The 27,069-nt window shown below is 41.9% G+C and overlaps 3 protein-coding genes and 1 pseudogene across 3 annotated transcripts; 2 read left to right on the top strand and 2 right to left on the bottom strand.

The window, feature by feature from the left end:
* Positions 1–945: 945 nt before the first annotated feature.
* LOC131969852 (olfactory receptor 6N1-like) lies at positions 946–1,872 on the top strand. Its single transcript, XM_059331074.1, has one exon. It carries the CDS (start codon positions 946–948, stop codon positions 1,870–1,872), a length of 927 nt encoding a protein of 308 aa, XP_059187057.1.
* Positions 1,873–9,421: 7,549 nt separating this feature from the next.
* LOC131969850 (olfactory receptor 11A1-like) lies at positions 9,422–12,528 on the bottom strand. Its single transcript, XM_059331071.1, has 3 exons — positions 11,623–12,528; positions 9,469–9,558; positions 9,422–9,427 (listed from the first exon to the last, which is right to left on the bottom strand). Exons 1-3 carry the CDS (start codon positions 12,526–12,528, stop codon positions 9,422–9,424), a joined length of 1,002 nt encoding a protein of 333 aa, XP_059187054.1.
* A 5,547-nt stretch (positions 12,529–18,075) lies between these two features.
* Positions 18,076–19,020, top strand: LOC131969847 (olfactory receptor 11A1-like). Its single transcript, XM_059331067.1, has one exon. It carries the CDS (start codon positions 18,076–18,078, stop codon positions 19,018–19,020), a length of 945 nt encoding a protein of 314 aa, XP_059187050.1.
* Positions 19,021–24,508: 5,488 nt separating this feature from the next.
* On the bottom strand, positions 24,509–25,633 carry LOC131969846 (olfactory receptor 11A1-like; annotated as a pseudogene).
* Positions 25,634–27,069: the final 1,436 nt, after the last annotated feature.

Below are 27,069 nucleotides of genomic sequence, written 5' to 3'. Positions count from 1 at the left end.
TGTTTCCCATGTATTCATGTCACACAAAAATATGCATCTAATTCAATTCAGGTTAGAGTCAAATTGTTAAAAAATAATTTTACTTACAAAAAAGGGGCTAAAAAATTTCACCACGCCAGGATGGGTGAAGGCAATCGGGTCGGCCGGCCCTGCCAATGAAGTGTCCCTTATTTATTTTTCGGGGAGTTGGCAACCCTACCCCCATGGCCCTTTCAGAATTTCCCCAGAGGAAATTTTCTAGTTTGCTTATATTAAACTGTCTTTTATAACGCCTTACCAAGAATTTTTTTGCCCTAGACCTAGGTCAGTAATTTTTTCTAGCATTAATTCAGTGACAATGCAGCCTTTTTTTTTTTTTTTTTTACAACCGTACATATATATATATATACACATACATATAAGAAAGTTATAAAATATAACAATACATGTATAAGCACAAAGTCAACTGAAACTGTTTTTGTTTTTACAGATGTTTTCGATTCAAAGCTGTTCCCTGTAGGTAGTTTGAAATGTTTTCCTCTGCAGCTGACATCAGATAGCAACAAGAATTAATTAGCGTGTCCTTTGATAATGAGGTCACACTGCTGTAAAAAGTTTTAAAGAAGCACAAGCAGAGTTTAAGGAGAGACTCGAGAGTCTGACTCTGACAGATGAATGTTAGAATTGTCATTAACTGTGTACTTAAGGTCTCACCTTAGCATTATACTGACTTTCAATAGTAGAATGGTAAGTTTAGTTAATGTGTCACATTTGTCTTTTATTAAATGTATTGTCCTTACTGTCAGCAGACTAAATACTGTTTGTTAATGTTGCTGTTGAGACAAAATTAGTTGAAATTTGCCAGTTTGTGACACTGTTATACTATATACACTGTTTTAACTTATATTAAAAATGTACAGTAAGCATAATTCATCCTGTGCAGAGTTTAACTGATGTGCAGTGATCATGGGTAACTTTACGCAGTTTTCATATTTCATACTTTCAGGCTACTTTGATACTGGGAATTATGAGTACTTCTCTTTCATAATTGTTATGCTTTTATATATTTTCACTGTTTGTGCCAATCTTTTGCTGATTGTGGTTATCTGTCTGAACAGGAGCTTACATGAACCCATGTACATTTTTCTGTGCAGCCTGTTTGTAAATGAGCTGTTTGGTAGTACAATCATGTATCCATTTCTTCTGCTTCAGATCCTCTCTGACATTCACACTATTTCTTTTTCTTTTTGTTATCTGCAGATTTTCTGTGTGTACACTTATGGAATCGTAGAATTTATGAATTTGACTGCCATGTCTTATGACAGATATCTTGCAATCTGTTGTCCTCTACAATATAGGAAACATATGTCAGCAAAAAATATTGCTATACTAATTACTCTGATATGGTTATACCCAATGCTTGAAGTTATTACCATGTTATCATTGAGTGGTACTTTACAGCTCTGTGGGAACATTATTAACAAAGTATTCTGTACCAGTTACTCTATTGTCAACTTAGCATGTTCTGACACCAGCTATTTTAATATTAATGAAATAATTGGAATTATTTTGCTGCTCTGTGTTCCTGTTGCTATTATCTTTTACACTTATATAAGAATTCTTAAAGTTTGTTTTTCTGGTTCCAAGCAGACGAAACAGAAAGCTGTCAGTACCTGCACACCTCACCTTGCTTCTCTGCTCAACTATTCCTTTGGGGCTTTCTTTGATACGATGCAGACCAGGTTTAATTTGAGCAGTGTACCTAATATGTTACGCATTTTTTTGTCATTATATTGGCTCACTTGCCAGCCGATCTTCAATCCTTTATTGTACGGACTGAAAATGTCTAAAATACGTAGCTTATGTAAAAATCTTGTCTTTGGTAATAAGTAAACAAAGAGTCACTTGCATGTTACACAATTTGTTGGAAAATGATGTAAAAACTACAACACAGTAACATCTGGAGTCATTCTTAATGTTGGGCTGGGCAATATATGTGGTATACAGATATATTAGACTAGATATCATCTTAGATTTTGGATATTGTAACATCATTACTGTTTTTTTCTTCCTGATTTTATAGACTACAGGGAGGTGATGTTTTCTTTCATATATTTTTACCCACAATTTTTACAATTTTTACCCACCCTCAAGATTGTGTAAATATTATTGTAAAAACACCAAAAGCTACACCCAAAATATTTGCAATAATGAGGTATTGGGTCATATAAGAGAAAGCAGCCAAGCTAGGTTGTTGGAATTAATCTGCTTTCCAGTTCTAGTTCTGACAATAAGAAGTTGTAAACGTATTTTCATATGCAGATGACGTAAAACATTCCAGTAATTAGGAGCTTGCTGGGCATCCAAGCCCATTAATGGACATAACCAGAAATAGCCAGCCTTTTTGACACCTTACCCCTCGTTTTAATATTAACCATCTAAGATGTTATGGGTGACCTTTTTTACTTGTGTACATTTAAAACCTTAAACGGGTTGGTGCCTACCCTGACACAAGAAGGTTAAGCATACTCAATCAGACATGTTTCTTTGCAAAACATGTTTATAATGAGAAATATGAAATACAAAAAATAAAATACTGATAAATATTTTTTTTTAAAGTGTGGAGTGCGGTAAAGATGCATTTGGGGCACTGTGGCATCGTCTTTTGGACTGAGCCTCCATTGCTTCCACCATGCGCCCAATCAGTCCCATCATGGAAGAAGTGTCTCCTTCTAGTTTTTGGAGCAGAACCTCAGTCATGTCCCTGCAATGTGTGAGGAATCTCTCATCCGCCCCCTTCAGATACTGCAGGAGCTCCCCATGGCTGTCACGCTACCTCTTTGCTGTGCACAAGGAAAATAACAATTCATACATATCTTCATTGTTTATCTGCAGTAGCATTTTTTTTTCTGCAGAGTGAAGAGTATGCTCCAGTATTATGCAGTCCTCTTCAACACCACAGCAAGCTCCAACCACTTTGCTAACAGCGTAAATCAAAACTGAACATTAATGTTGTGTAAAGGCCGAATTTATGGCATAGCTGTTATATAATATGGACCACATTAGTTTGTTTACTAAGGTAAAGTTTACATAATGAAGTGGCTGGTGAGTGAAAATGTATCTCAATTTTGCACACCGTTTGGTGTGACTGACTAATGTGTACCCAAAAATAGAAACCTTACCATGTCTGGCCAGTTGAAAAGAGGACCTTTGACCCCCTGAGCTGCTCGATGGCATTGGTGAGCTGGGTATTGCTAACAATAGCTAACGTTAGCTTGCTACTTTTGGGCTCGGAAAACAAGAAGTTAAAAATAAAAAAAATTGTTTTTTATGTGGATTTCTCTTTTTGTCTTCACAACCGAAACAAAATGAATAAAGAACAAACTTTCTCTCAGTGTTCTTAATTTAAACATTCAGAGCTTGAAAAAAAAAGGGTTCACTCAAAAGCATGCAGCGCTTTAAAAAAAAAAAAAAGGCTTCACTCAAAAACAAAGCTGCACTAATTAGAAGGATTAACTGAAATAAATGTTTTTGTGGAGGTCCCTCACTGTTCTTCCATCCATTGGTTCCTGAACAGCTGGCTTAATGTCCTCCCATTGCTCCTCCTGCACCATTCTTGGCAGTCTCTCACAACGCAAAGTTGCAATATTGTGCAGGACTGCACAGGTAATGGTTATATCACATGCCCTGTCAGGAGTAACTCTGAGGCCTTTTAGGCACTGAAACCTTGATTTCATTTGGCCAAACACCATCTCTATATGGGCCCTTCAGTCACTGGTTCTGGGTAAGGTGTCAAAATGAATGGCATTCAGGGATACCCTCTGTCCCCAAGCAGGAGTCCATTAAAGTCTCCTGCAGGGTAAAGTTTAAAGTTAACATTGGATTCTTATAGTTCAAGTAGATTACAGATCCACATGTATTCAGCCTTTCTAAAAAATAAACAATGTGTGCGTGTGGCTTTCCCGGAAAAGTTATAACTTTAAATTACATTTACACCTTTCACTCACTGAAATATGCCCTTATTTGACTATGCATTCTATTTTACATTAAAAGAAGAAACACTTGGTTAGTAAAAAAAAAAGCCAGTAATGCAATGCAGAGCAAAATTGTTACGGCTCCACCCACACCCTCCTCCTCTGCCCCTTCACACCCCTCTGTTCCGGCCTCATCCACTCCCAGCACCTCAGCTCGCTCCCAGCGTGCACTCCACAGACACAGCTGCAACAGGTTGAGTTGACGAGGTGAATGAGCTCACAGCCGGATCACTGCACACCTGCTCTCACTCTCCAATCAACCCCTCTGCCTACAAGACTCCAGCTCTCCTGCCAGTCATCGCCAGATTTTCCCTGATTGTTACCTGGCAAGTACCTAGTAGAGACGCAGGCCCCCCTGCGAAGTGTTTGTTGCTGTTGCCTTTTTTGCCTTTTGGCTTTTTGACCTTTTTGCCCCCTGGCCTTGCTCCAACTCATGTTCAACCTCTCTTCCCACAGATCTCCCCTCTCCAGCAGTGATCTGGCTTGCCTGCCCATCAACCAGCCCAGTCACCTCACCTGCTCTTCACCTCCAGCTCACCTCCGGCTCACCTCCAGCTCCCCTCCAGCTCACCCAGCCTTTCCCCTCCACATCACCCTGCAAATAAAACCCTGAACTCCACTAAACTCTGCCTCCTGTGTTGTGCGCTCGAGCCTCCCCCCACTAGCCTTAACAGAAGATCTGGCCATGGACCCAGGCTCGGCAGACACAGGAGAGCGGACCCAAACCCCGCCCCCTGAACCCGCACAGCAGGCTCTCCAGGTCCAAGGGAGAGTTATTGCGGACCACAGCCGTCTCCTCAGGGAGGCTTCGGTTTCCGTCCAGTCCCTGGGTGATCGGCTCCTGGCCCAGGAGGCTCTCCAGCAGGGGCGCTCTTCCCAGATCCAGAACCTCACATCCATGGTCCAGGCCCTGTCGGAGCAGGTGGTTGCGCTTATGGCTGCCTCCACCCCCCTGGCTGCCCCTGCCGCAGGTCCACCCCCGTTGGCTGCTCCGTCCCCGGCCCTGCCTCCCGTCCAGCCCCGTGAGCCCAACTTGGCCAGTCCCCGCCCCTTCGACGGGACCTTTTCCCAGTTCCGTGGCTTCATCATGCAGTGTGAGTTGATTTTTTCCCATCAACCCAGCCAGTTCCTCACACTAGCAGCCCGTGTAGCCTTCATCACAAACCTGGCCTGGGCCCAATTCAGGGCCCAGGCCACCCTCAGCTCCCGCTCGGCTTTGTTTGTCGACTACACAACCTTCCTCGCTGAGTTCAGGAGAGTCTTCGACCACCCCTCTGCCGGGCAGGATGTTGGTGCACGGCTGATGTCCCTTCGCCAGGGGAACCGGACAGCAGCCGCCTTCTCTACGGAGTTTTGCACTCTTGCCGCTGGGAGTGGTTGGAACGACGCTGGGCTAAGGAGCGTTTTTCTTCAGGGGCTGAGTGAGACCATCAAGGACGAACTCATCAGAGACAAGCCCTCCACTCTGGACGAACTGGTGGCCTTGGCTATTGATGTGGACGAGCGCATCAGGGAGCGCCGGCGTGAGAGGCGGCCCCCGACCAGTTCATCACGACCCTGGAACGCCCTCCTCGGGGCCTCCCTGCCAAGAGCCAACCCCCCTGTTCGAGAACCAGCCACCACCATCCCCTCAGGTGAGGAGCCCATGCAGTTGGGTCGGACTCGCCTCACAGAGAGGAACCGGAGGATTGTCCGGGGCTTGTGCCTCTACTGTGGTGACGGCGGGCACCTCCGCGACTCCTGCCCTTCCCTGCCAAAAGAGTAGGCTCACCCGATGGGGGATTGCGGGTGAGCCGAATTACTCACTCCCCACCACCTATCAGCCCAGCCAGGTTCTCTGTCACCCTCTCCTGGCAGGATCAGACTATTTCAGTCGGGGCCATCATAGACTCAGGGGCAGACGGGAACTTCCTGGATGCCCAGTTTGCCCGCTCGGCTGCCCTCCCCCTCGTCGCCCTGGAGTCCCCACTTGCAATCTCTGCCCTTGATGGACACAGTCTGGGGCCCCTCACCCACCGCTCAAGACCCCTCTCCATGACCATCTCCGGGAACCATGTGGAGATGATCTGCTTCTATGTCCTTAATTCTCCCCAAGCCCCCCTCATACTGGGCCGACCCTGTCTTGAGCTCCACATTCCCCATATCAGCTACGGTGAGGGGCGCATCCTCAGCTGGAGTACGGCCTGCTATGCGCGGTGTCTCCGTGCTGTCCATACCCCGTCGTCACCACCACAGCCCCCTCCAGCTCCCCCAGACCTCTCCTCTGTGCCAGAAGCCTACCACGACTTGGAAGAGGCCTTCAGTAAGGAGCGTGCACGCACCCTGCCCCGCACCGGCCCTGACTGTGCCATTGAGCTCCGCCCTGGCAGCAAACACCCGGTCAGCTGCCTGTACAACCTTGCCCCTCCAGAGGCCGCCATGGATGAGTACATCTCCTAGAGCCTGGCCGAGGGGCTTATCCGACCTTCTCACTCCCCGGTGGCAGCGGGATTTTTTTTTGTGAAGAAGGATGGGTCCCTCAGGCCGTGCATTGACTACCGTGAGCTCAACGCCATCACCGTCCGCAACACCTACCCTCTCCCCCTCATGAGCTCCAACTTCGAGCCCCTCCTCGGTGCCACGGTGTTCACCAAGTTGGACCTACGGAACGCATACCATCTGGTCCGGATCCGTGAGGGGGACGAGTGGAAGACGGCTTTCAAGACCTCCCGTGGCCACTATGAATACTTAGTGATGCCCTTCGGCCTAACTAACGCCCCCTCGGTTTTCCAGGCCCTGATGAACGACGTGCTGAGGGATATGTTGGACATCTTTGTGGTTCTGTATCTGGATGACATCCTGGTGTTCTCCAGAAACTCTGAAGAACACGTCAGCATGTCCGCCTCTTCATCCAGCGTCTCTTGGAGAATCGACTTTTTATTAAGGCTGAGAAATGCATCTTCCATGCTCCCTCCGTGGAATTTCTGGGACTCATTGTGGAGGGGGGACGGACCCGGCCTGACCCTAAGAAGATCCGGGCAGTCGTCGACTGGGAACAGCCTACCTCCCGCAAGCAGCTGCAGTCCTTCCTCGGCTTCGCCAACTTCTATCGCCGGTTCATCCGGGACTACAGTCGGGTGGCTGCCCCCCTCACTGCCCTCACCTCCTCTCTGCGACCTTTTGCCTGGACACCAGGGGCCAGTACCGCCTTCGCCGACCTGAAGAGGCACTTCACCTCTGCACCGATCCTGGTCAACCCGGACCCCGCGAAGCCCTTCATAGTGGAGGAAGACGCCTCCGACACGGGCGTGGGCGGTGTCCTCTCTCAGCGGTCTGCTGACCAGAAGGTGTGCCTCTGTGCCTTCTTTTCCCGTCGCTACTCCCCCGCTGAGACCAACTACGACATTGGTAACCGGGAGCTACTGGCTGTTGTGGAGGCATTCCAGGAGTGGCGGCACTGGCTGGAGGGCGCAGACCACCCCATCACTGTGTTATCAGACCACAAGAATCTGACGTACATCAGGTCGGCCAGGAGGTTGACCTCCCGCCAGGCACGCTGGGCCCTGTTCCTCGGGCGGTTCGACTTCACCATCACGTTCAGCCCGGGTCCCCTGAACAATAAGGCTGACTCTGTCTAGGTGTCATGCGGCGGGGGAGGAGCCTACCACTCCAGATACCTTCCTTCCTCCCGGGTCATCGGAGTGGTTACCATGGACATCGAGGCAGCGGTCATAAGGGCTCAGCACACCCAGCCCGACCCTGGGACTGGTCCACCTGGCTGTCTCTTCGTCCCGGAGGCCGTCAGAGCCACGGTAATCCAATGGGGTCATGCCAGCCACTTTGCCTGCCACCCGGGGGCCCGACGTACCCTGTCCTTCCTGCGCCAGCAGTTCTGGTGGCCTACTATGGCAGAGGATGTCCGGGGGTACGTTTCAGCCTGCCCCACTTGTGCCCGCAGCAAGGCGTCCCACCAGCCCCCGTCTGGTCTGCTGCGGCCCCTCCCCGTGCCCAGTCGTCCATGGTCCCACATCGCGTTCGACTTTGTGACTGGTCTCCCCCTGTCCCAGGGTGACTCACTCATCCTCACCATTGTGGACCGGTTTTCAAAGTCTGTGCGGTTGGTGGCCCTGGCAAAGCTGCGAACCGCAGCGGAGACAGCAGAGCTGCGGACTGCCCATGTCTTCAGGCTGTACGGGCTCCCCCAGGATGTGGTGTCCGACCGTGGTCCCCAGTTCACCTCGAAGGTGTGGCAGGCCTTCTGTGGGGGTATTGGGGCCACGGCAAGCCTCTCATCCAGTTACCACCCCCAGACCAACGGGCAGGCCCTGAGGACCAATCAGAGTCTGGAGTCGGCACTCCGCTGCATGGCTTCCCTCCATCCATCCTCCTGGAGCAGGGACATGCCCTGGGTTGAGTACTCCCTGAACGCCATGGTCAGCGACTCCACCGGCCGGTCACGTTTTGAGTGCTCCCTGGGGTACCAGCCCCCCTTGCTCCCACTCCAGGAGGCTGATGCTTCGGTCCCGTTGGTCCAGGCTCGCATCCGTCGGTGTTGGCAGGTTTGGGCCTCTGTGCGCTCGGCTCTGCTCCGTGCTACGTCACGGGCCGCTCGGGGTGCCAACCGGTGCCGCTCTCCTGCCCCTGAGTACCAGGCCAGCCAGCGGGTTTGGCTGTCCACTGCTGACCTCCCCGTCCACGTCCCCTCCCGGAAGCTGGCGCCCAGGTTCATTGGCCCCTATGTCATCGACCGGGTGATCAACCCCGCGGCTGTCCGGCTGGTCCTCCCCCACTCCCTTCGGCGTGTCCGCCCGGTATTCCACGTCTCCCGGGTCAAGCCCGTCGTCACGAGCGCTCTTGTGCCGCCGGCTCCTGCTCCGCCCCCTCCTCAGCAGCACCCTCAGTGGGCGGTTCGGCAGCTCCTTCGGGCCCGGCGACAGGGCCGGGGGTTCCAGTACCTGGTTGACTGGGAGGGGTATGGGCCTGAGGAACGGAGCTGGGTTCCCAGGTCGCAGATCATGTCCCCTGCCCTCCTCCGGGACTTCTACAGGGCCCACCCTGATGCCCTGGGTGGGCCCCGGCTGGCCGCACCTGGAGGTGCTCGCTCGAGGGGGGGTCCTGTTACGGCTCCACCCACACCCTCCTCCTCTGCCCCTTCACACCCCTCTGTTCCGGCCTCATCCACTCCCAGCACCTCAGCTCGCTCCCAGCGTTCACTCCACAGACACAGCTGCAACAGGTTGAGTTGACGAGGTGAATGAGCTTACAGCCGGATCACTGCACACCTGCTGCCACTCTCCAATCAACCCCTCTTCCAATGCTTTGCCGACAAAGTCCAGATGTATCTTCCGCTTAAGGTGGATGGGCAGGTTGCACTTCAGCCATTGCTAGATTGTCTGGCTGACATCAAGTCATGAATGGGTGCAAACTTTCTAAACCTTAACGAGAGCAAGACGGAGATCATTATATTTGGCCAAACCTCTCCAGCCTTCTCCACCGATGCCCTAGGCCTTTTCGCCTCCAGCATCCGGCCTCCTGTCCGAAATCTCGGTGTGATTTTCGACAGTACCTTCAAGTTCAAGCAGCAGGTTAGTGCAGTAGTTAGGAGAAGCTTTTTCCACCTGAGAACAATAGCTAAGACCAAAGCCTATCTGCCTCGGAGTGACCTTGAGAGACTTATTCATGCCTTCATTACCAACTGGACTATTGCAACTCTTTCACTGGCATTGATCAATCAGTTGCAGTTGGTCCAGAACTTAGCCGCCCGACTCCTCACCTGCACAAAAAAGTGCGATGACATCACCCCGGTCCTCGCATCGCTCCACTGGCTCCCCAGCCGCTACCGCATCGACTACAACCTCCTGCTGACTGTTTACAAATCCCTGCATGGTCTAGCCCCCACGTACCTGTCTGATCTTCTGCACCACCACATCTCCTCCAGAGAACTACGCTCAGCTGACCAACTGCTGTTGGAGGTGTCCAGGTCCAGGTTAAAAGCAAGGGGGCGACAGAGCCTTTGCAGTAGTAGCCACAGACTCTGGAACTTCTCTCATTTAATCGACACTTTGTTCCGAAATTATAAAAGAGTTGGATTAACATTAAACCCTTTGAAGGCCTACTTTATTTCTACACAGAAAATTTATCAGAGATCAATAAAGAGAATATATAAAGGATCTACAGTGACCTTCCTCTGGCCTACATTAGTCACAGATCCGTGCCAAGCAATAAAGATTTATACAGCAGCATCACTCATATTAATTCCAATTATCATGTTTTTTTTTTTCTTAATTAATTTGGTTATTTATTTGTTAAGTAATACAGCAACTGCTTAGGGACAATTTTTAGTTTGAATAAAAGTACTGTTAAACCATCTGATGTACGCAGACGATTTGGCTATTATGGCCCCCAGCACTATTGGGTTCCAGAAGCTGCTGGATATATGCTCCAAGTATGGGGTTGAGTTTGACGTACAGTACAATGCAAAAAAGAGTGTTGTATTGATATGTAGGACCAAGGGAGATCAGAAGCTGCACTTTCCAATGTTTTACCTGTCAGGGCAATCCCTCTGTGTAGCTAACTGTACGAAATATCTTGGGCACATCATCACTGACAAGATGGAAGATGATGCTGACATGTACAGGCAGAGACGAATGTTGTATGTCCAAGCAAACATGTTAGTCAGGAAATTCCACTACTGTTCTGATGATGTGAAAGTAAACTTGTTTCGCCTACCTATGTATGCCCCTATGTATGCAGCCCCATTATGGGTCAGCTACAAAAAGGAGAACCTGCGCAAACTTCAGGTAGCATACAATGACTGTCTGAGGATACTACTGAAAAGGCCAGGAGTAGCAGTGCTAGTAAGCTCTTTTGTGACTCAGGGCTCAGCACTCTACAGGCTCTCTTGAGGAACCTGATGTTTAAATTTATGTCTCGACTTGATGAGTCACAAAACTGTATTATAATGATGCTCACAAACCCCAGGTGCAGCTCGGTCAGATATCAATCATATCTGTGGAAACATTGGTATGGATGCCTTTTAAAACTCTCATGAATAAGAGTATGTTTGTATGTGTTTATGTATCTGTTGTTGTTGTTTTTGTATGTTGTATGTCTTGCTATTGGCTCTAGAGCCTGTAATAAAGTTTATATACTTGCATTTTACACATACTGGTTTATTGTTTGTTTGTTTTTTAATTACAATGGAAGGCAGGTTTACAAGTTTACAGAGCACTTCAACAACACAGCAATTCCAAATGCTTTACATGACTCAGAAAGGAATAAACAAATTGTAGAAAAACAGCTTTTTGAAGCTGAAAAGCTAGAAACACTTTGCTGATTTTAATTTACTGTGTGTGGAAAGCTTTTTTTGTAGTTTTGAAAAGTGTTGTACATATATATAATGTACTACTTCATCTTTGTGAAGCAAATGATGCATCTCCTAGCTTGACAATGTATCAACCAAAGATTTAAACGTTCAAACCAGCTTTTTATTGAAACACTGATTTTGAAAACTGATAATTCTTACATTTACTACCCACATCACATACACATGCTATTGTACAGCATTGCTTTCTTCTTTTCATGTTATGGAAGGAAATTAACGACATGTCTTTCAACATTATTTCAAGACAAGACTTTTACATATGATGCGGATCTTTGTCAAATTCAGTCCGTACATTAAAGGGTTGAAGATCGGCTGGCAAGTGAGAAAGTATAAAGATAAAAAAATGCGTAATATGATGGGTACACTGCTCATATTAAACCTGCTCTGTAATACTTCAAAAAAACAACCAAAAGTAAAGTTGAGCAGAGAAGCAAGGTGAGGTGTGCAGGTACTGACAGCTTTCTGTCTCGTCTGTTTAGAACCAGACAAACAAACTTTAAGAATCCTTATATATGTGTAAAATATTACAAATACAAGAATCAATACAGTGAAACTGTAAATGAGTCCATAGATGTTATTAACGCTTGTGTCAGAGCAGGCCAACTTTACAAGAGAATAGTTATCACAGTTCAATCTGTCAATATTGTTCCCACACAGCTGTAAAGAGGCATTCAATGATATCATGATGACAATCACAATTACAGGGAATAACCATGTTAGAACAATAAGCACACAAACTTTGTTAGATGTCATACGTGTGTTATATTGAAGAGGACAACAGATCGCGAGATATCTGTCATAAGACATTACAGCTAAGTTATAGAACTGTACATTTACATATGTGTATAAACAGAAAATCTGCAGGAAACAGAAGAAAACCGAAACAATGTGAATGTCAGAGAGGATCTGAACCAGAAGGAATGGAAACAGCCCTGTACTACCAAACAGCTCATTTACAAACAGGTTGCAGAGAAAAATGTACATGGGTTCATGTAAGCTCCTGTTCAGACAGATAACCACAATCAGCAACACATTGGCACAAATAATGGCAACATAAAAACACATTATAATCCAGAAAAATAAGTACTTAAAATGCCCGATATCAAAGTAAGCACCAAAAGTCAAATATGAAACCTCTGTAAAGTTTATCATGGTCGGTTCAATTCAAGTTTGCACACGAACAACAGGACATAGTTTGAATCTTTACATTTATCTGCAGTCTCAATGTGCTTGGGATTAAACTCTGCTTCTTTTGAACTCTTTAAGTCAGATGATCAGCAATGTGATGTCATTATCACAGGACACATCCAACCAATACCTGAACACCTGCTGATAAATAATCAAATAATAAACAGCCAACAGTAAAATAAAATAAAAAAAATAATAGTAAAGTTACATTTATTTATGTAGCTTTTATTTAAAAGCAGCATTTAATTGTGATCCACAAAAGCTGCGTCCCCTTTCTAACTTTAAACTTTAGCATTCATTTTCGAGTCCCTCTCACATTTGACTTGTCCCCCAGAATAGATTGAAAAAGGACTTGTGATTGAAATCTTCTCATAAATTTGATGAGTCTTCATGAGCCTGAAAGGTCATGAGTTTTTGTAAAGAGATGTGACAAATTTGTCTTCAGCAATTCAGCAGCCATATCACATGAATGGTGGCCAGTCTGACTCTTGGATAAACTGACCATGTATCTGCAATCTAAATGATTAAAAAAAACAACAACTTACATTTCTATACATCACATGTCTGACCCAATCAGCAGCTGTGACATCACTAAAAGTGTCTTTAACCAACAATGAGCTTTTACCAGTGGCAGGAAATCAAACTAATACCTTAATGTAACAGTCAACACATAGTTAATCCTTTTTAGGGCACTCATTGAAATACTTGGAAGTTCAAAATTTCAACCCTCGAGGGTTATTGGAGGATAAAAGACTATTTCTCTTTGGTGAATTTTTAAAAATATATTAATTTTCACATTGGCAAAAAACCATATATGGTCACGTCATTGACCTAGATTTGCAGTGCAGGGGTACAATAAGAAAAAAACTTAAACTTAAAGGAACATTTATCAAGGAACACTTTTAGAATAAATATACACATACAAAATTAAAGGAACATTTATCAAGGAACACTTTTAGAATACATATACACATACAAAATTAAAGGAACATTTATTGAGGAACAATTTTAGAATAAATATACATTTATTGAGAATGTAGGAACAGTTTCTTCCAAAACTGTTGAGAGTTGCTAAATCTCCGAAGGAAAATGCAGAACCCAGTATGAAGTATAAATCAGAGCCTTTACTTCATGTAGCATGGAGAGAAGACACGAAACATTCTCTCCTGAATACATCATGTCTCACACGACCAAAAAGGCCGGAGATAATTACAGGAATCTTGCTCAGATCACCCGTTTTGTTGCCTGTTTCATTGTAACATGTCTTTCATCATTAAAAACCATGGAATAAATCATTTGAAGGTGCTATTTTGCCTCTGATTCAGATCAGTGTGGTAAATCAGATGTTTCGGGGTTTTTTTAATTCATTTGTTCCGAAACAAATAAATAATAAATCAGATAGAGGTGAGAAATTAAACCACCTGACCAACAATCTGAGCTGATTTTTCAGGAGAAAGTGATTGTGTGAGTTCAGGTGTGTTCAGGTGAGTTCAGGTTTGTGTGTGTCAGATTCATGTGAAACCAAACGGAGAGGAAAACCTCCAAACTGAGGTGAAACCCGACTCGAAGACTGGAGGATTGGAGGACAAAGAGTTGTCCTCAGCCGGGCTGGGAACCTGCAAACTGATTGTTTCTGTTCTGTCTCAGGTTACAAAACTCTGCTCAAAGGGATTTCTGGGAAATTTACCAGCGGGGACCTGGTCGCCATCATGGGGCCCTCAGGAGCCGGGAAGTCCACCCTCATGAATATCCTGGCCGGGTACAGGTGGGCACCGCCCTGCTCCGTCTCAGTCACTCCATTTTGTTGTTTCTATTTTAATGTAAATATTGATATTATCGTGGAATATTTAAGTTGTTTTTTTTTAACAAAGTGTAATTTTTTTTAGATAAAAAAGGAGAAGCCCAAGAGATATCTTAGTTTCTGACACTAGAAATAAAAAAATATTTTAAAAATGTGAATAACATTCTGTATGTATGAATATACATGTATATATTTGACATTTGACATTAAATGCAGAGGTTGAATTTCGCCATTGTGGGACTAATAAGGGAATCTTAATCTTAAAACCAGAGGTGGAAGTAAATAAGTATATTTACTCATGTACTGTCATTTTGAGGTACTTGAACATTACCGGAGTAAATGTAAGTTGATACTTCTACTCCACACACACACACACACACACACACACACACACGCACCCAGAGCGTGTAGAGGTGGCGCCGCCTGATGGTCGCTGCAGAAGGTAGTTATCAGCTCATTCAGTGGACAGTTCACTTTCAGAAAAATTGATAATAATTACAATTCTTTTGAATTTTGAGTTTTTCTGTTTGTGTTTTAACTTTTAAAAAGTATTGATAAATGTAATATATTTTAAACTCAAATTAAATATCCTATAAAGTATCAGAAATAAAAAAAAAAAAAAATATGCATGTTAAATCAATAAAGAGACACTTCACTGTTTCCTGTAATATATTTTGATATATCTATATCTATGGAGGGCCGAAGCTGCCAAAATCAGGATGACTCGATAAATAAATTAATATACCTTTAAATTCACCAAAAATAATATTAAAAACTACAAAATTTCCTCTGGGGAAATTCTGAAAGGGCCACGGGGGCTACTGCCGGTGTGTGTACACTATGATGACATTCTTCAGAGATTTCAAACTATGCCCTTTAACCTTAAAATGTGTGTGTGAAGTTACCTGTGTGTGTGTGTGTGTGCACGTGTGTTTGAAGCATGTGTATGCATGTGTGAGGAGTGTGCGCACTTAAGCGCATGTGTGTGTGTGTATATCTGTAACTGTAATCACATCAAAGATCAAAGGCAATCAGATCAAAGCAATCAACAAAATTTGCTGACACCTGTTCCGGCACAGAGCCAGCAGAGGTGGACATTGCTGGTGAATTTCTGGCCTTGAACAGAAAGCATTTTTGGCAAAACCATAATACCTATCATTGATCCGACTTCACTTTGAGCGTCCCGAGTTCTTCCTGAACGTCTACATATGATTTTTTTTAATAAAAATTAAAAAATAAAAAAAATCCTTTTTTCCGCAATCTTCCTGCATTTTTAATATGGGACCCAATGAGGCTGTTGGTGGTGTTGGTGGCGCATCTGTGCGTCATATGCCCAAACTATAACTCTGACAGCTTTACCAGAGGATTGTGAGGGAGAAGACAAATTTTCCTATGTTTCTATGTATAAATTATTTCTGTAGAGTGGAATTTGCGGCCTGGAGCGCAGTTTTCAAATTTATTTTTTGACAATTTTTTCTCTCCCTCTACACTCTGGCGATGATGTCACACACTGTGACACGAACATTCCGTGCAATACACACCCATTATAATCTCAGAATTTCTCCAAAAATGATCATGGTCATTGAACAGGGATTGATAAAAAACTATATGACCTATCGAAACGTGGATTAATACACCGATACACAAGACTTGTGTCTACTGTTTAAAGTTTAAATGGAGTCTCTAGGTGAAATTATGCCGGAGAAGTAGACGTTTAAAAATCTCCAATTATTGTTCTTTTTTGCTCATTTTTTGTCGGCCGTCCCATTCATTTCAATGCAAAATTTTGGTCAGTTTTTTGCGTCTTACGTCGCAAAAAATTCGTATTCTGTAGAGAAAAGTAATAGCACACCAATCCCGATCAAACCGCACATTTTGATATATAATTTGTCCTGCAACTCTTCAAGTTGTAGGACTAGTAGCGGGACGAAATTGCGTCCGGAAGAGGAAGAAGAAAAAATCCACAGTATAACAATAGTGTTCGGTGCGATTGCCCCGAGGCCCTTGTTCTCCCCGTGTCAGCGTGGGTTCTCTCTGGGTCATCTGGCTTCCTCCCACAGTCCAAAAACATGCAGCTTAGGTTTTCCTAAATTGCCCGTAGGAGTGTATGAGAGCGTGAATGGTTGTCTGTCTCTATGTGTCAGGCCAAAAAGCTGCAGAGCTGGCGAGGTGGCTTTACACATGTATTTGTTAATAATGGAAACATTATTGGAGATTTAATCTTCTTGCAAACTATATTTAGTGATGCTCACACTCTCCTCTGTAACTGATGTAAACCTCTCAGGAGCAGCTCATTAATGAAGTCCCTCAGGTCAAAGGTCACTTCAACCTATCAACATGTTTGTCCCCGAAGTGTCTTCACATTAGTTACAGTTTCCACTAATTCCCTCTGAAGCAACTTACCATCCGAGCTGTTAACCAGTGAGACCAATCAGCCTGAGCAGACCTCAGGACTGGTCTCACTGGTCCACAGAGGGCTGATAATGACCCCCTCAGACCGCTCCAGGACAGCCTCAGTACAGATGGACACATTAGAAAACATTAGTTTGTAAGTAGTTAGTCAACATTTAATATCTGCTGTAACATTGAGATTATTAAAGTGTACAATAAGAGGTCACTGTTACAAATGCATTATGTGATCTCAACTTTTGGGCTTTCACTTTGATCTGTGAGGAACCTGAACAAAACCAGGATCGATACAAGAAAACAGGAGAGCTGCTATTGAACTGTGACCCAAAAAGTTGGGACACTCATTTTAAAAAAAAAAAACCTTTTGGCTCAGTTGTTGCTCAGTTTAAAACCAACATTTCACAATACACAACAATCTACAATCCATCATCATTAAAGATTCAGAGAAACATCATGTGAGGAGCAAGGCTGAAATCCTCGGAGCAATAAAAACCATCATTATTGTATAAAGGACATTACTACATGGGATCTGGTACACTTCAGGAACAGGGACCAACACAAAGTGGTATGACGAGTCCACATTTCAGATAGTTTTTGTAAATCCTGGGCGTGGTGTCCTCCGAGCTAAAGAGAAAAAGGATTTTCCAGATTGTTACCAACACAAAGTTTAAAGCATCTGTGATGGTAACTGTCATTATGAATGTGTAGATGAACAGGCTGGTTTGGGCCCTGAGGATAAAGTGGGACTGGCCTGTGGGATTCTTTGGTTCTGTCACATCTATGATGGTATGGAGGTGTGCCATTCATTATGAAACAAAACTATTTACTGCACAATCTGTGCAGGTGATTCAACTCATGGTGAAATTAAAAAAATCTGTTTATATAAGACACAATCCTGAAATTCACCAGAGTACATCTATCATGACATAACAAATTTGTCAATTTGTGTCAAGAACTTTCATGAGAATTATCTATCTTTTTTGCTATCTGGGTCAGGTCCCAGGGCCCCAGCTTCACTTGTGACCCAACCAGCTGGGCCATTTGTATTTTGACACAGTCAACAACCAGTCTCCTTAACTAAAGGCAGTACCTCTTGTTCTGAAAAGGTATAAACTAGCTGCATGTTTCTGCAGCTGACAGAAGTGACTACAGCATCTGCAGAACAACAGGTAACAAACACTCAACTATGTGTGATGTGTTCAAGTTTCAGTTACAGGTACCTTTAACATTCATCGAAGGAAGGGGAAATGTTTTTTTTTCTTATTTTGATCAGTTGTATTCATTTGCTTCCTTAAAGAATCATGTTAAATTCAACTTCATCATCTCTGTCTTACTTTATTCTTGACGCTTATGAGGATATAGGATTGTTGCGTTACTGTTATTTTGTGATAACTGCAATGTTGTACCTTGCTATTGTTACTGTCAACACTTCTCTGATTGTGGTTATCTGTCTGAACAGGAGCTTACATGAACCCATGTACATTTTTCTGTGCAGCCTGTTTTTAAATGAGCTGTATGGTAGTACAGGGCTGTTTCCATTCCTTCTGGTTCAGATCCTCTCTGACATTCACACTGTTTCTGCTCCTTTTTGTTTCCTGCAGATTTTCTGTTTATACACTTATGGAAGTATTGAAGTATGTAATTTAGCCATTATGTCTTATGACAGATATCTTGCTATCTGTTTCCCTCTTCAATATAACTTACTTATGACATTCAACAAAGCGGTTATCTTAATTATTGTTCTATGGTTATACTCTTTTGTGAAGTTCCTGATTACTTTATCCTTAAACATCAGCTTGACACTTTGTGGAAATGCCATTAACAGTTTGTTTTGTCGTAACTACCTTGTTGTTAAGTTGGCCTGTTCTGACACTAAAGTGAATAACATTTATGGACTTTTTGGCATTGTTCTCTCGGTCTTAGTCCCTCTCCTTCCAATTCTTTACTCCTACAATAAAATTCTCAAAATTTGTTTATCTGGTTCTAAACAGATGAGACAAAAAGCTTTCAGTACCTGCATACCTCACATTGCTTCTCTTCTAAACTTTACTTTTGGCTGCTGTTTTGAAATCCTTCAGAGTAGATTTGATATGAGTAGTGTACCCAGTGTGCTGCGTATTATTCTGTCACTGTATCTATTCATCATACAGCCGCTTATGAATCCCATCATGTTTGGATTGCAATTGTCAAAAATACGAAAGACATGTAAAAATGTCCTCTGTTATAAAAGGCTGGCTGAATGTTGAGGTAACATGTAGATGTTATAACAAAAATGTCTGAAATTATTTCACAATATTTTGTTATGAGGTGTTAATTTTTGAAAAATAAATTAATGCACCATAATTATAAAAACTGCCACTCTTGCTGATTTTTTTGTGGGATGTGATGGAAGTGATATGAGGTTCCAGCAATTACTTTAACCCTTGTGCACCCCTTCAGAAAAGGTTAATGTATTACCCTAGGTGCAAAAAATGTTCACCTCTTAAAAAGTGCTATAAAAATATTATATATGAATATTTTTTTTCACTTTCAATGCATTAAATCTTTTGACCAACTTCAGTCCTGATCATAACTATAACATTTCTCAAATAATTTTAACCCCTTAATGCTCTTTTAGAAATGTAAATCCACATGTTTTAAAAGATAAAAACACAAAATATGAAATATTTTCCATATACTAAGTGCAAACTGGAAGTTTTTTTTGTTTTGTTTTTTGTTTTGTTTTGTTTTTTTTTTGGGGGGGGGGGGGGGGGGGGGGGTGTATTAGACCCTTGGATACATCAATCATTGCCAACAACATTTATTCATTACATTACATTACATTACATTACATGTCATTTAGCAGACGCTTTTGTCCAAAGCGACTTACAATAAGTGCATTCAACCTGATATTCAAATGCATTATTAATTTTTGAGCAGTGTGACTGTTCACTGTTCACTGTTCACTGTGACTGTGAAACAATACCCTACCTTTTACCCTTGGGGCAAAAAATGTTCACTTCTTAAAAAGTGCTATAAAGATATTATCTATGAATATTTTTTTCACTTTCAATGCATCAAATCCCTTGACCAACTTCAGTCCTGATTATAACTATATAATTTACATGTATTTCTTAAATTATTTTAACCCTTTAATGCCCTTTTAGGAATGTTAACCCGCATGTTTTAAATGATAAAAACATTTATGTGTGTGTTAGTGAGAGAGTTCAGTCAGTGGGCAGATCATTTTTCATATGTACTTTGCATGAATAATTGCTGCATTTGGCACTTGGCCTCTTTTGCCAGTGAAGAGGCGCAAGCAATGCACATTTTGCACAGGACAGCAAAGGTCTGGACCCATTTGTCTGGACCAGTGGTCAGGACCCAGTGTGGGGTCAAACTTGAAGATGCATAGTTGAGTTGTAAACTAATCATTAGGGCCACGGGGTAATCGCACCGAGCACTGGTCACTATTGTTATATTGTTATACTGGTCATTATTGTTATACTGTGGATTTTTTCTTCCTACTCTTCCGGACGCAATTTTGTCCCGCTAGTAGACGAACTCTTCAGGTTGCAGGACAAATTTTATATCAAAACGTGCGGTTTGATCGGGATCGGTGTGCTATTACTTTTCTCTATGGAATACGAATTTTTCGCGACATAAGTCAGAGTGTGTGACATCATCGCCAGAGTGTAGAGGGAGAGAAGAAATTGTCAAAAAATAAATTTGAAAACTGCGCTCCAGGCCGCAAATTCCACTCTACAGAAATAATTTATACATAGAAACGTAGGAAAATTTGTCTTCTCACTCACAATCCTCTGGTAAAGCTGTCAGAGTTATAGTTTGGGCGTAGGATGCACAGATGTGCCACCAACACGCACCAACGGCGTCATTGGCTCCCATATTAAAAATGCAGGAAGATTTCTGAAAAGATAGGGGATGTAACATATTTTTTAGATCGCTCTAACAAAGCAATTTTTCATCTTTCTTAAAAAAAAACATATGTAGCTGTTCAGGAAGAACTCAGGACGCTCAAAGTAAAGTCAGATCAATGATAGGTATTATGGTTTTGCCAAAAATGCTTTCTGTTCGAGGCCAGATATTCCAGTCCACCTCTGGCTGCTGTCACTGTTCCGGACCATTCAGGTGGCAGTTAATTCTGTTGATTGCTCTGCTCTGATTGCCATAGATCTTTGCTGTGATTGCCTTTGATCCTTTGCTGTGATTGCTGTGTGTGTGTGTGTGTATGATATATATATATATATCATACACACACACACACACACACATATATATATATTTAGAGTGTTTTAGAATATAATAATACATATATAAGCACAAAGTCAACTGAAACTGTTTTTGTTTTGACAGACGTTTTCGATTCAAAGCTGTTCCCTGTAGGTAGTTTGAAATGTTTTCCTCTGCAGCTGACATCAAAAAGCAACCAGAATTAATTAGCGTGTCCTTTGATAATGAGGTCACACTGCTGTAAAAAGTTTTTAAGAAGCACAAGCAGAGTTTAAGGAGAGACTCAATAGTCTGACTCTTACAGATGAATGTTAGAATTGTCATTGACTGTGTACTTAAGGTCTCACCTTAGCATTATACTGACTTTCAATAGTAGAATGGTAAGTTTAGTTAATGTGTCACATTTGTCTTTTATTAAATGTATTGTCCTTACTGTCAGCAGATTAAATACTGTTTGTTAATGTTGCTGTTGAGACAAAATTAGTTGAAATTTGCCAGTTTGTGACACTGTTATACTATATACACTGTTTTAACTTATACTAAAAATGTACAGTAAGCATAATTCATCCTGTGCAGAGTTTAACTGATTTGCAGTGATCATGAGTAACTTTACGCAGGTTTCATATTTCATACTTTCAGCCTACTTTGATACTGGGAATTATCAGTACTTCTCTTTCGTAATTGTTATGCTTTTATATATTTTCACTGTTTGTGCCAATCTTTTGCTGATTGTGGTTATCTGTCTGAACAGGAGCTTACATGAACCCATGTACATTTTTCTGTGCAGCCTGTTTGTAAATGAGCTGTTTGGTAGTACAATCATGTATCCATTTCTTCTGGTTCAGATCATCTCTGACATTCACACTATTTCTTTTTCTTTTTGTAATCTGCAGATTTTCTGTCTGTACACTTATGCAATCGTAGAATTTATGAATTTGACTGCCATGTCTTATGACAGATATCTTGCAATCTGTTGTCCTCTACTATATAGGAAACATATGTCAGCAAAAAATATTGCTATACTAATTACTCTGATATGGTTATACCCATTGCTTGAAGTTATTGCCATGTTATTATTGAGTGGTACTTTACAGCTCTGTGGGAACATTATTAACAAAGTATTCTGTACCAGTTACTCTATTGTCAACTTAGCATGTTCTGACACCAGTTATTTTAATATTAATGAAATAATTGCAATTATTTTTCTGATCTGTCTTCCTGTTGCTATTATCTTTTACACTTATATAAGAATTCTTAAAGTTTGTTTTTCTGGTTCCAAACAGACGAGACAGAAAGCTGTCAGTACCTGCACACCTCACCTTGTTTCTCTGCTCAACTATTCCTTTGGGGCTTTCTTTGATACGATGCAGACCAGGTTTAATTTGAGCAGTGTGCCTAATATGTTACGCATTTTTTTGTCATTATATTGGCTCACTTGCCAGCCGATCTTCAGTCCTTTATTGTACGGACTGAGAATGTCTAAAATACGTAGCTTATGTAAAAATCTTCTCTTTGGTAATAAGTAAACAAACAGTCACTTGCAGGTTACATATTTTGTTGGAAAATTATATAAAAACTACATTAAAAAACAACACAACAGTAGGATCTGGAGTCATTCTTGATGTCGGGCTTGGCAATATATGTGGTAAACCGAGGTATTAGACTAGATATCATCTTAGATTTTGGATATTGTAACATCATTACTGTTTTTTCTTCCTGGTTTTATAGACTGAAGTGAAGTGATGTTTTCTTTCATATATCTATCTAGCAATAGTGAGGTTTTAGGTAAAAAATATAGTGAGATTAGGTGTTTTCTTTCCTTCCATAGCACTCCATATCAGCATGATGACATATAAGAGAAAGCAGCCAAACTAGGTTGTTTTAATTAATGTTGTTTCCAGTTCTAGTTTTGACAATATAAAGTTGTAAATGTATTTTCATATGCACATGACGGAACACATTCCAGTCATTTTAAGCTTGATGGGCTTCCAAGCCCATTAATAGACATAGCCAACAGTTAGGAACTGTGGAGACTGACCTTTGACCTATAGTTAACTGAGGAATTTACTGTTTGCTTCAAGCTGTACTCAGCTTTGTCTAATAAGAGTGCTGCTGTACCAGCCGAGGCTGTCTATGTTTTCACTGTGGCTCCAGTCTGCATCTCTCCTCAGAAAATGCTTTTGAATTTCTCAAATACCATGCCAGGACAGTAAGGTTTTCAGAACTCTCTACTTTTTGTGTGGTGAATTTATATATATATATATATATATATATATATATATATATATCGGAAACAAGATGGCGATGCAAGATGGCGACGAGTGTAAAGCTGAATTCGAGGCTTCCAATGGGCAGTCCACAAACCAATGGGTGACGTCACAGTGAGTACGTCCATTATTTATATACAGTCTATGTGTCACACACTGTGGCAATACACACCCATTATAATCTCAGAATTTCTCCAAAAATGATCATGGTCATTGAACAGGGATTGACAAAAAACTATATGACCTATCGAAACGTGGATTAATACACCGATACACAAGACTTGTGTCTACTGTTTAAAGTTCAAATGAAGTCTCTTGGTGAAATTATGCCGGAGAAGTAGACGTTTAAAAATCTGCAATTGTTCTTTTTCGCTCATTTTTTTCCGGCCGTCCCATTCACTTCAATGCAAAATTTTGGGCAGTTTTTTTTACGTCGCGAAAAATTCATATTCTGTAGAGAAAAGTAATAGCACACCGATCAAACTGGACGTTTTGATATATAATTTGTCCTGCAACTCTTCAAGTTGTAGGACTAGTAGCGGGACGAAATTGCGTCCGGAAGAAGAAGAAGAAAAAATCTACAGTATAACAATAGTGCTTGGTGTGATTGGCCCTAATGATTATTATCATAATGCTCTTTGAATCAAAGGCTCAGGATACCAGAAAGACTTACTTCAGTCTGCACTTTATTCAACATGTTTTATTACAGCGCTTCAGGAGAAAAAAGAGACAATAAAGTTCATGTACAACCCAATATAGATGTAACCAAGTAAAATAAAAATGTAAAGTGAAAGTAAGTTAAAAGATTTTGCTAGCGCATTGGTCTTGAAACACAGAAACAGTCATTGTTTTGATTGCTTTAATGATTCTTAAAGAAATCAAACACACTGAGAATGAATCATATCTTCTTCATTTTGTCCTCAAATGATGAATTTAGAATACCTACATAAAAGTAAATGTTCAAATGTTCAGATGTTTTGGTGCACTGGCGGTTGTTTAAATTTACTGCTTTAAGTCGGCTACTATTTTTTTCTAAAGTTTGGAAGAAACATCAGGATGGTTTATTTTAGTATTATCTAAAATTTACGTTGCTACTTTGGTTTCTGGTGTCTTTTCCTAAATAATTGTGTATTCCAAGCCTGCTTGGGCTCTGCAGTTCATTTTTGCATCACACAATCATAATAAAAGATACATATTTCTAATGTGAAGAGCTTATAATTCACCAAAGACAAGTCTCTTACACAAGTTGCGTATTTTGGTTAAATTTAGGCCATACATTACAGGATTGAAGAGTGGTTGGCAGGTAAGCCAATATAATGACAACAAAATGCGCAACATATTAGGTACATATTTCATATTAAATCTGCTCTGTATTATTTCAAAGAAAGCCCCAAAAGAAAAGTTGAGCAGAGAAGCGAGGTGAGGTGTGCAGGTACTGAAAGCTTTCTGTCTCGTCTGTTTGGAACCAGTAGAACAAACTTTAAGGATCTTTATGTAACTGTAAAGAATTAAAATCACAACACAAATTGTTGCAGTTGTGTAAATCATTCCATATACATTATTAACTGTTGTGTCATCACATGCCAGTTTGACAATGTGGTAGTTGGTACAGTACACTTTGTCAATAATGTTCCCACACAGCTGCAAAGAGAAACTCAATGATATCAAAACAGTGATAGCAAGAAAAGGGTATAACCATATTAGAACAATAAGGTAAGCTGTCTTGTTGTTGGTCATATGCACATGATATTGCAGAGGATAACAAATAGCGAGATATCTGTCATATGACATGACGGCTAAGTTACAAAACTCGACATTTGCATAAGTGTACACAGAGAAAATCTGCAGAGAACAAAAAGGAGCAGAAACAGTGTGAATGTCGGAGAGGATCTGAACCAGAAGGAATGGAAACAATCCTGTACTACCATACAGCTCATTGACAAACAGGCTGCACAGAAATATGTACATGGGTTCATGTAAGCTCCTGTTCAGACAGATAACCACAATCAGCAAAATATTGGAACAAATAATTAAAATATAAATCAACATTACAACCATCAAAGATAGATACTCAAAAGACCCGATGTCAAAGTAAGCAGACAGTGTGAAATATGAAACCTTTGTTGAGTTTATCATGATTATCCTTTTGGTTAAAACAAATAAACTACTTGCATTAAGTTAGCATGTGCATTTTGGGTTAAATCGTATAAATGCTTTTTTTGTTTAACTGTTGCATCAACACAAAAAATATTTTCAATCTCTGACACAAATATATTCTTATAGAAATAAATGAGACAAGATCTTAAAATAAGTACCTTAAAACCGTGGTGTCAAAGTAGGCACTAGGGTGAAATGTGAAACATTTGTAGAGTTCCTCCTCTTGGTTTTAGAAACAGTTACATTTGACAAACCTTTTACAATTACTATTTTACATAAAGATAAATAAAGGTCCAAATAATTACATTTTCATGAAGACTGGCATTAAAATGGAAAACTGTTTACCAGTATATTCAGTCAACTTGTCCTTAAATGTTAATATAATGATTTGATTTATGACCTGGCTCCCTCCGAACAGAGCTGAAACTTTCTTGCTTCTCTTAAAACTCTCCCTGTGGTGGACGCCTACAGAAGCAGACTGACGTCATTATAATGGATCACATTGCCAAATGATGAAACAGACAGTGTCTTTGTTTGCCTGTTTTTGAAGTCAATACCAATTGAGCACAGTTGGCAAACAAAATTCTTCCTGGGGTCCAACAGTATCAAATATACAGTTGAAAACACAAAACATAAACATTATTTAAAAAAAACATGAAGAAAAAACAAAAAACAAGTGAGCGATATGCTTCACCTAAACAAACAAAAACAGAGTGAGCTTTTACACTTCTTAACTGTGCTTCATTCATTCTTTGTTATATTAATTATTCACATACTAATCCATATTACACACATTTCTTCATATCATATATGTATACATCATTACACAATCTACTAACACATAATACATATCATATTGTATATACATTCATTCTACAGCATATACATTATAATAACACAAATCATATATCTATAGAAATATACTACATACATATAAATATACCATGTTTTCTTACTTTGATAAATATCCATCCATTCAGCCATCCATCCATCCATCCATTCTTGTCCGCTTATCCGGGGCCGGGTCGCGGGGGCAGCAGGCTAAGCAGGGCATTCCAGGCACCCCTCTCCCCAGACACAACGTCCAGCCCAGGCCAGGCGAGAGATATAATCCCTCCACCATGTTGATGGTTGTTGGGTCTTCCCCGGCATGATGTTCTGGGTCTTCCCTGGGCCTCCTACCAGTTAGACATGCCCGGAACACCTCTAACGGGAGGCGCCCGGGAGGCATCCTTACCAGATGCCCAAACCATCTCAACTGGCTCCTTTCGACGCAAAGGAGCAGCGGCCCTACTCCAAGCTCCCTCCGGATGTCTGAGCTCCTCACCCTATCTCTAAGGCTGAGCCCAGCCACCCTACGGAGGAAGCTCATTTCGGCCGCTTGTATCCGCGATCTTGTTCTTTCGGTCACTACCCAAAGCTCATGACCATAGGTGAGGGTTGGAACGTAGATGTACCGGTAAATTGAGAGCTTTGCCTTCAGGCTCAACTCCTTCTTCACCACGACGGTCCGGTACAACGCCTGCATCACTGCTGACGCCGCACCAAACCACCTGTCCATCTCACGTTCCATTCTACCCTCACTCGTGAACAAGACCCCGAGATACTTGAACTCCTTCGCTTGAGGCAGTATCTCTCTCT

Source organism: Centropristis striata, chromosome 4, assembly GCF_030273125.1.
Source record: "Centropristis striata isolate RG_2023a ecotype Rhode Island chromosome 4, C.striata_1.0, whole genome shotgun sequence".
Classification (NCBI taxonomy): Eukaryota; Metazoa; Chordata; class Actinopteri; order Perciformes; family Serranidae; genus Centropristis; species Centropristis striata.
Note: the sequence above shows the minus strand (reverse complement) of the source record. Positions and strands in the feature narration are given on the sequence as shown.

Bases quoted from the DNA above. Each gene is read 5' to 3' on its own strand.
- LOC131969847 (XM_059331067.1), top strand. From the start codon at position 18,076: ATGTTAAATTCAACTTCATCATCTCTGTCTTACTTTATTCTTGACGCT.
- LOC131969852 (XM_059331074.1), top strand. From the start codon at position 946: ATGGGTAACTTTACGCAGTTTTCATATTTCATACTTTCAGGCTACTTT.
- LOC131969850 (XM_059331071.1), bottom strand. From the start codon at position 12,528: ATGATAAACTTTACAGAGGTTTCATATTTGACTTTTGGTGCTTACTTT. The intron at 9,559-11,622 runs GTCTTGAAATAA...TTGAACTTGAAG, and splicing joins GCATCATATGTAAAAGTCTT to GTACTGTCGAAAATCACACC.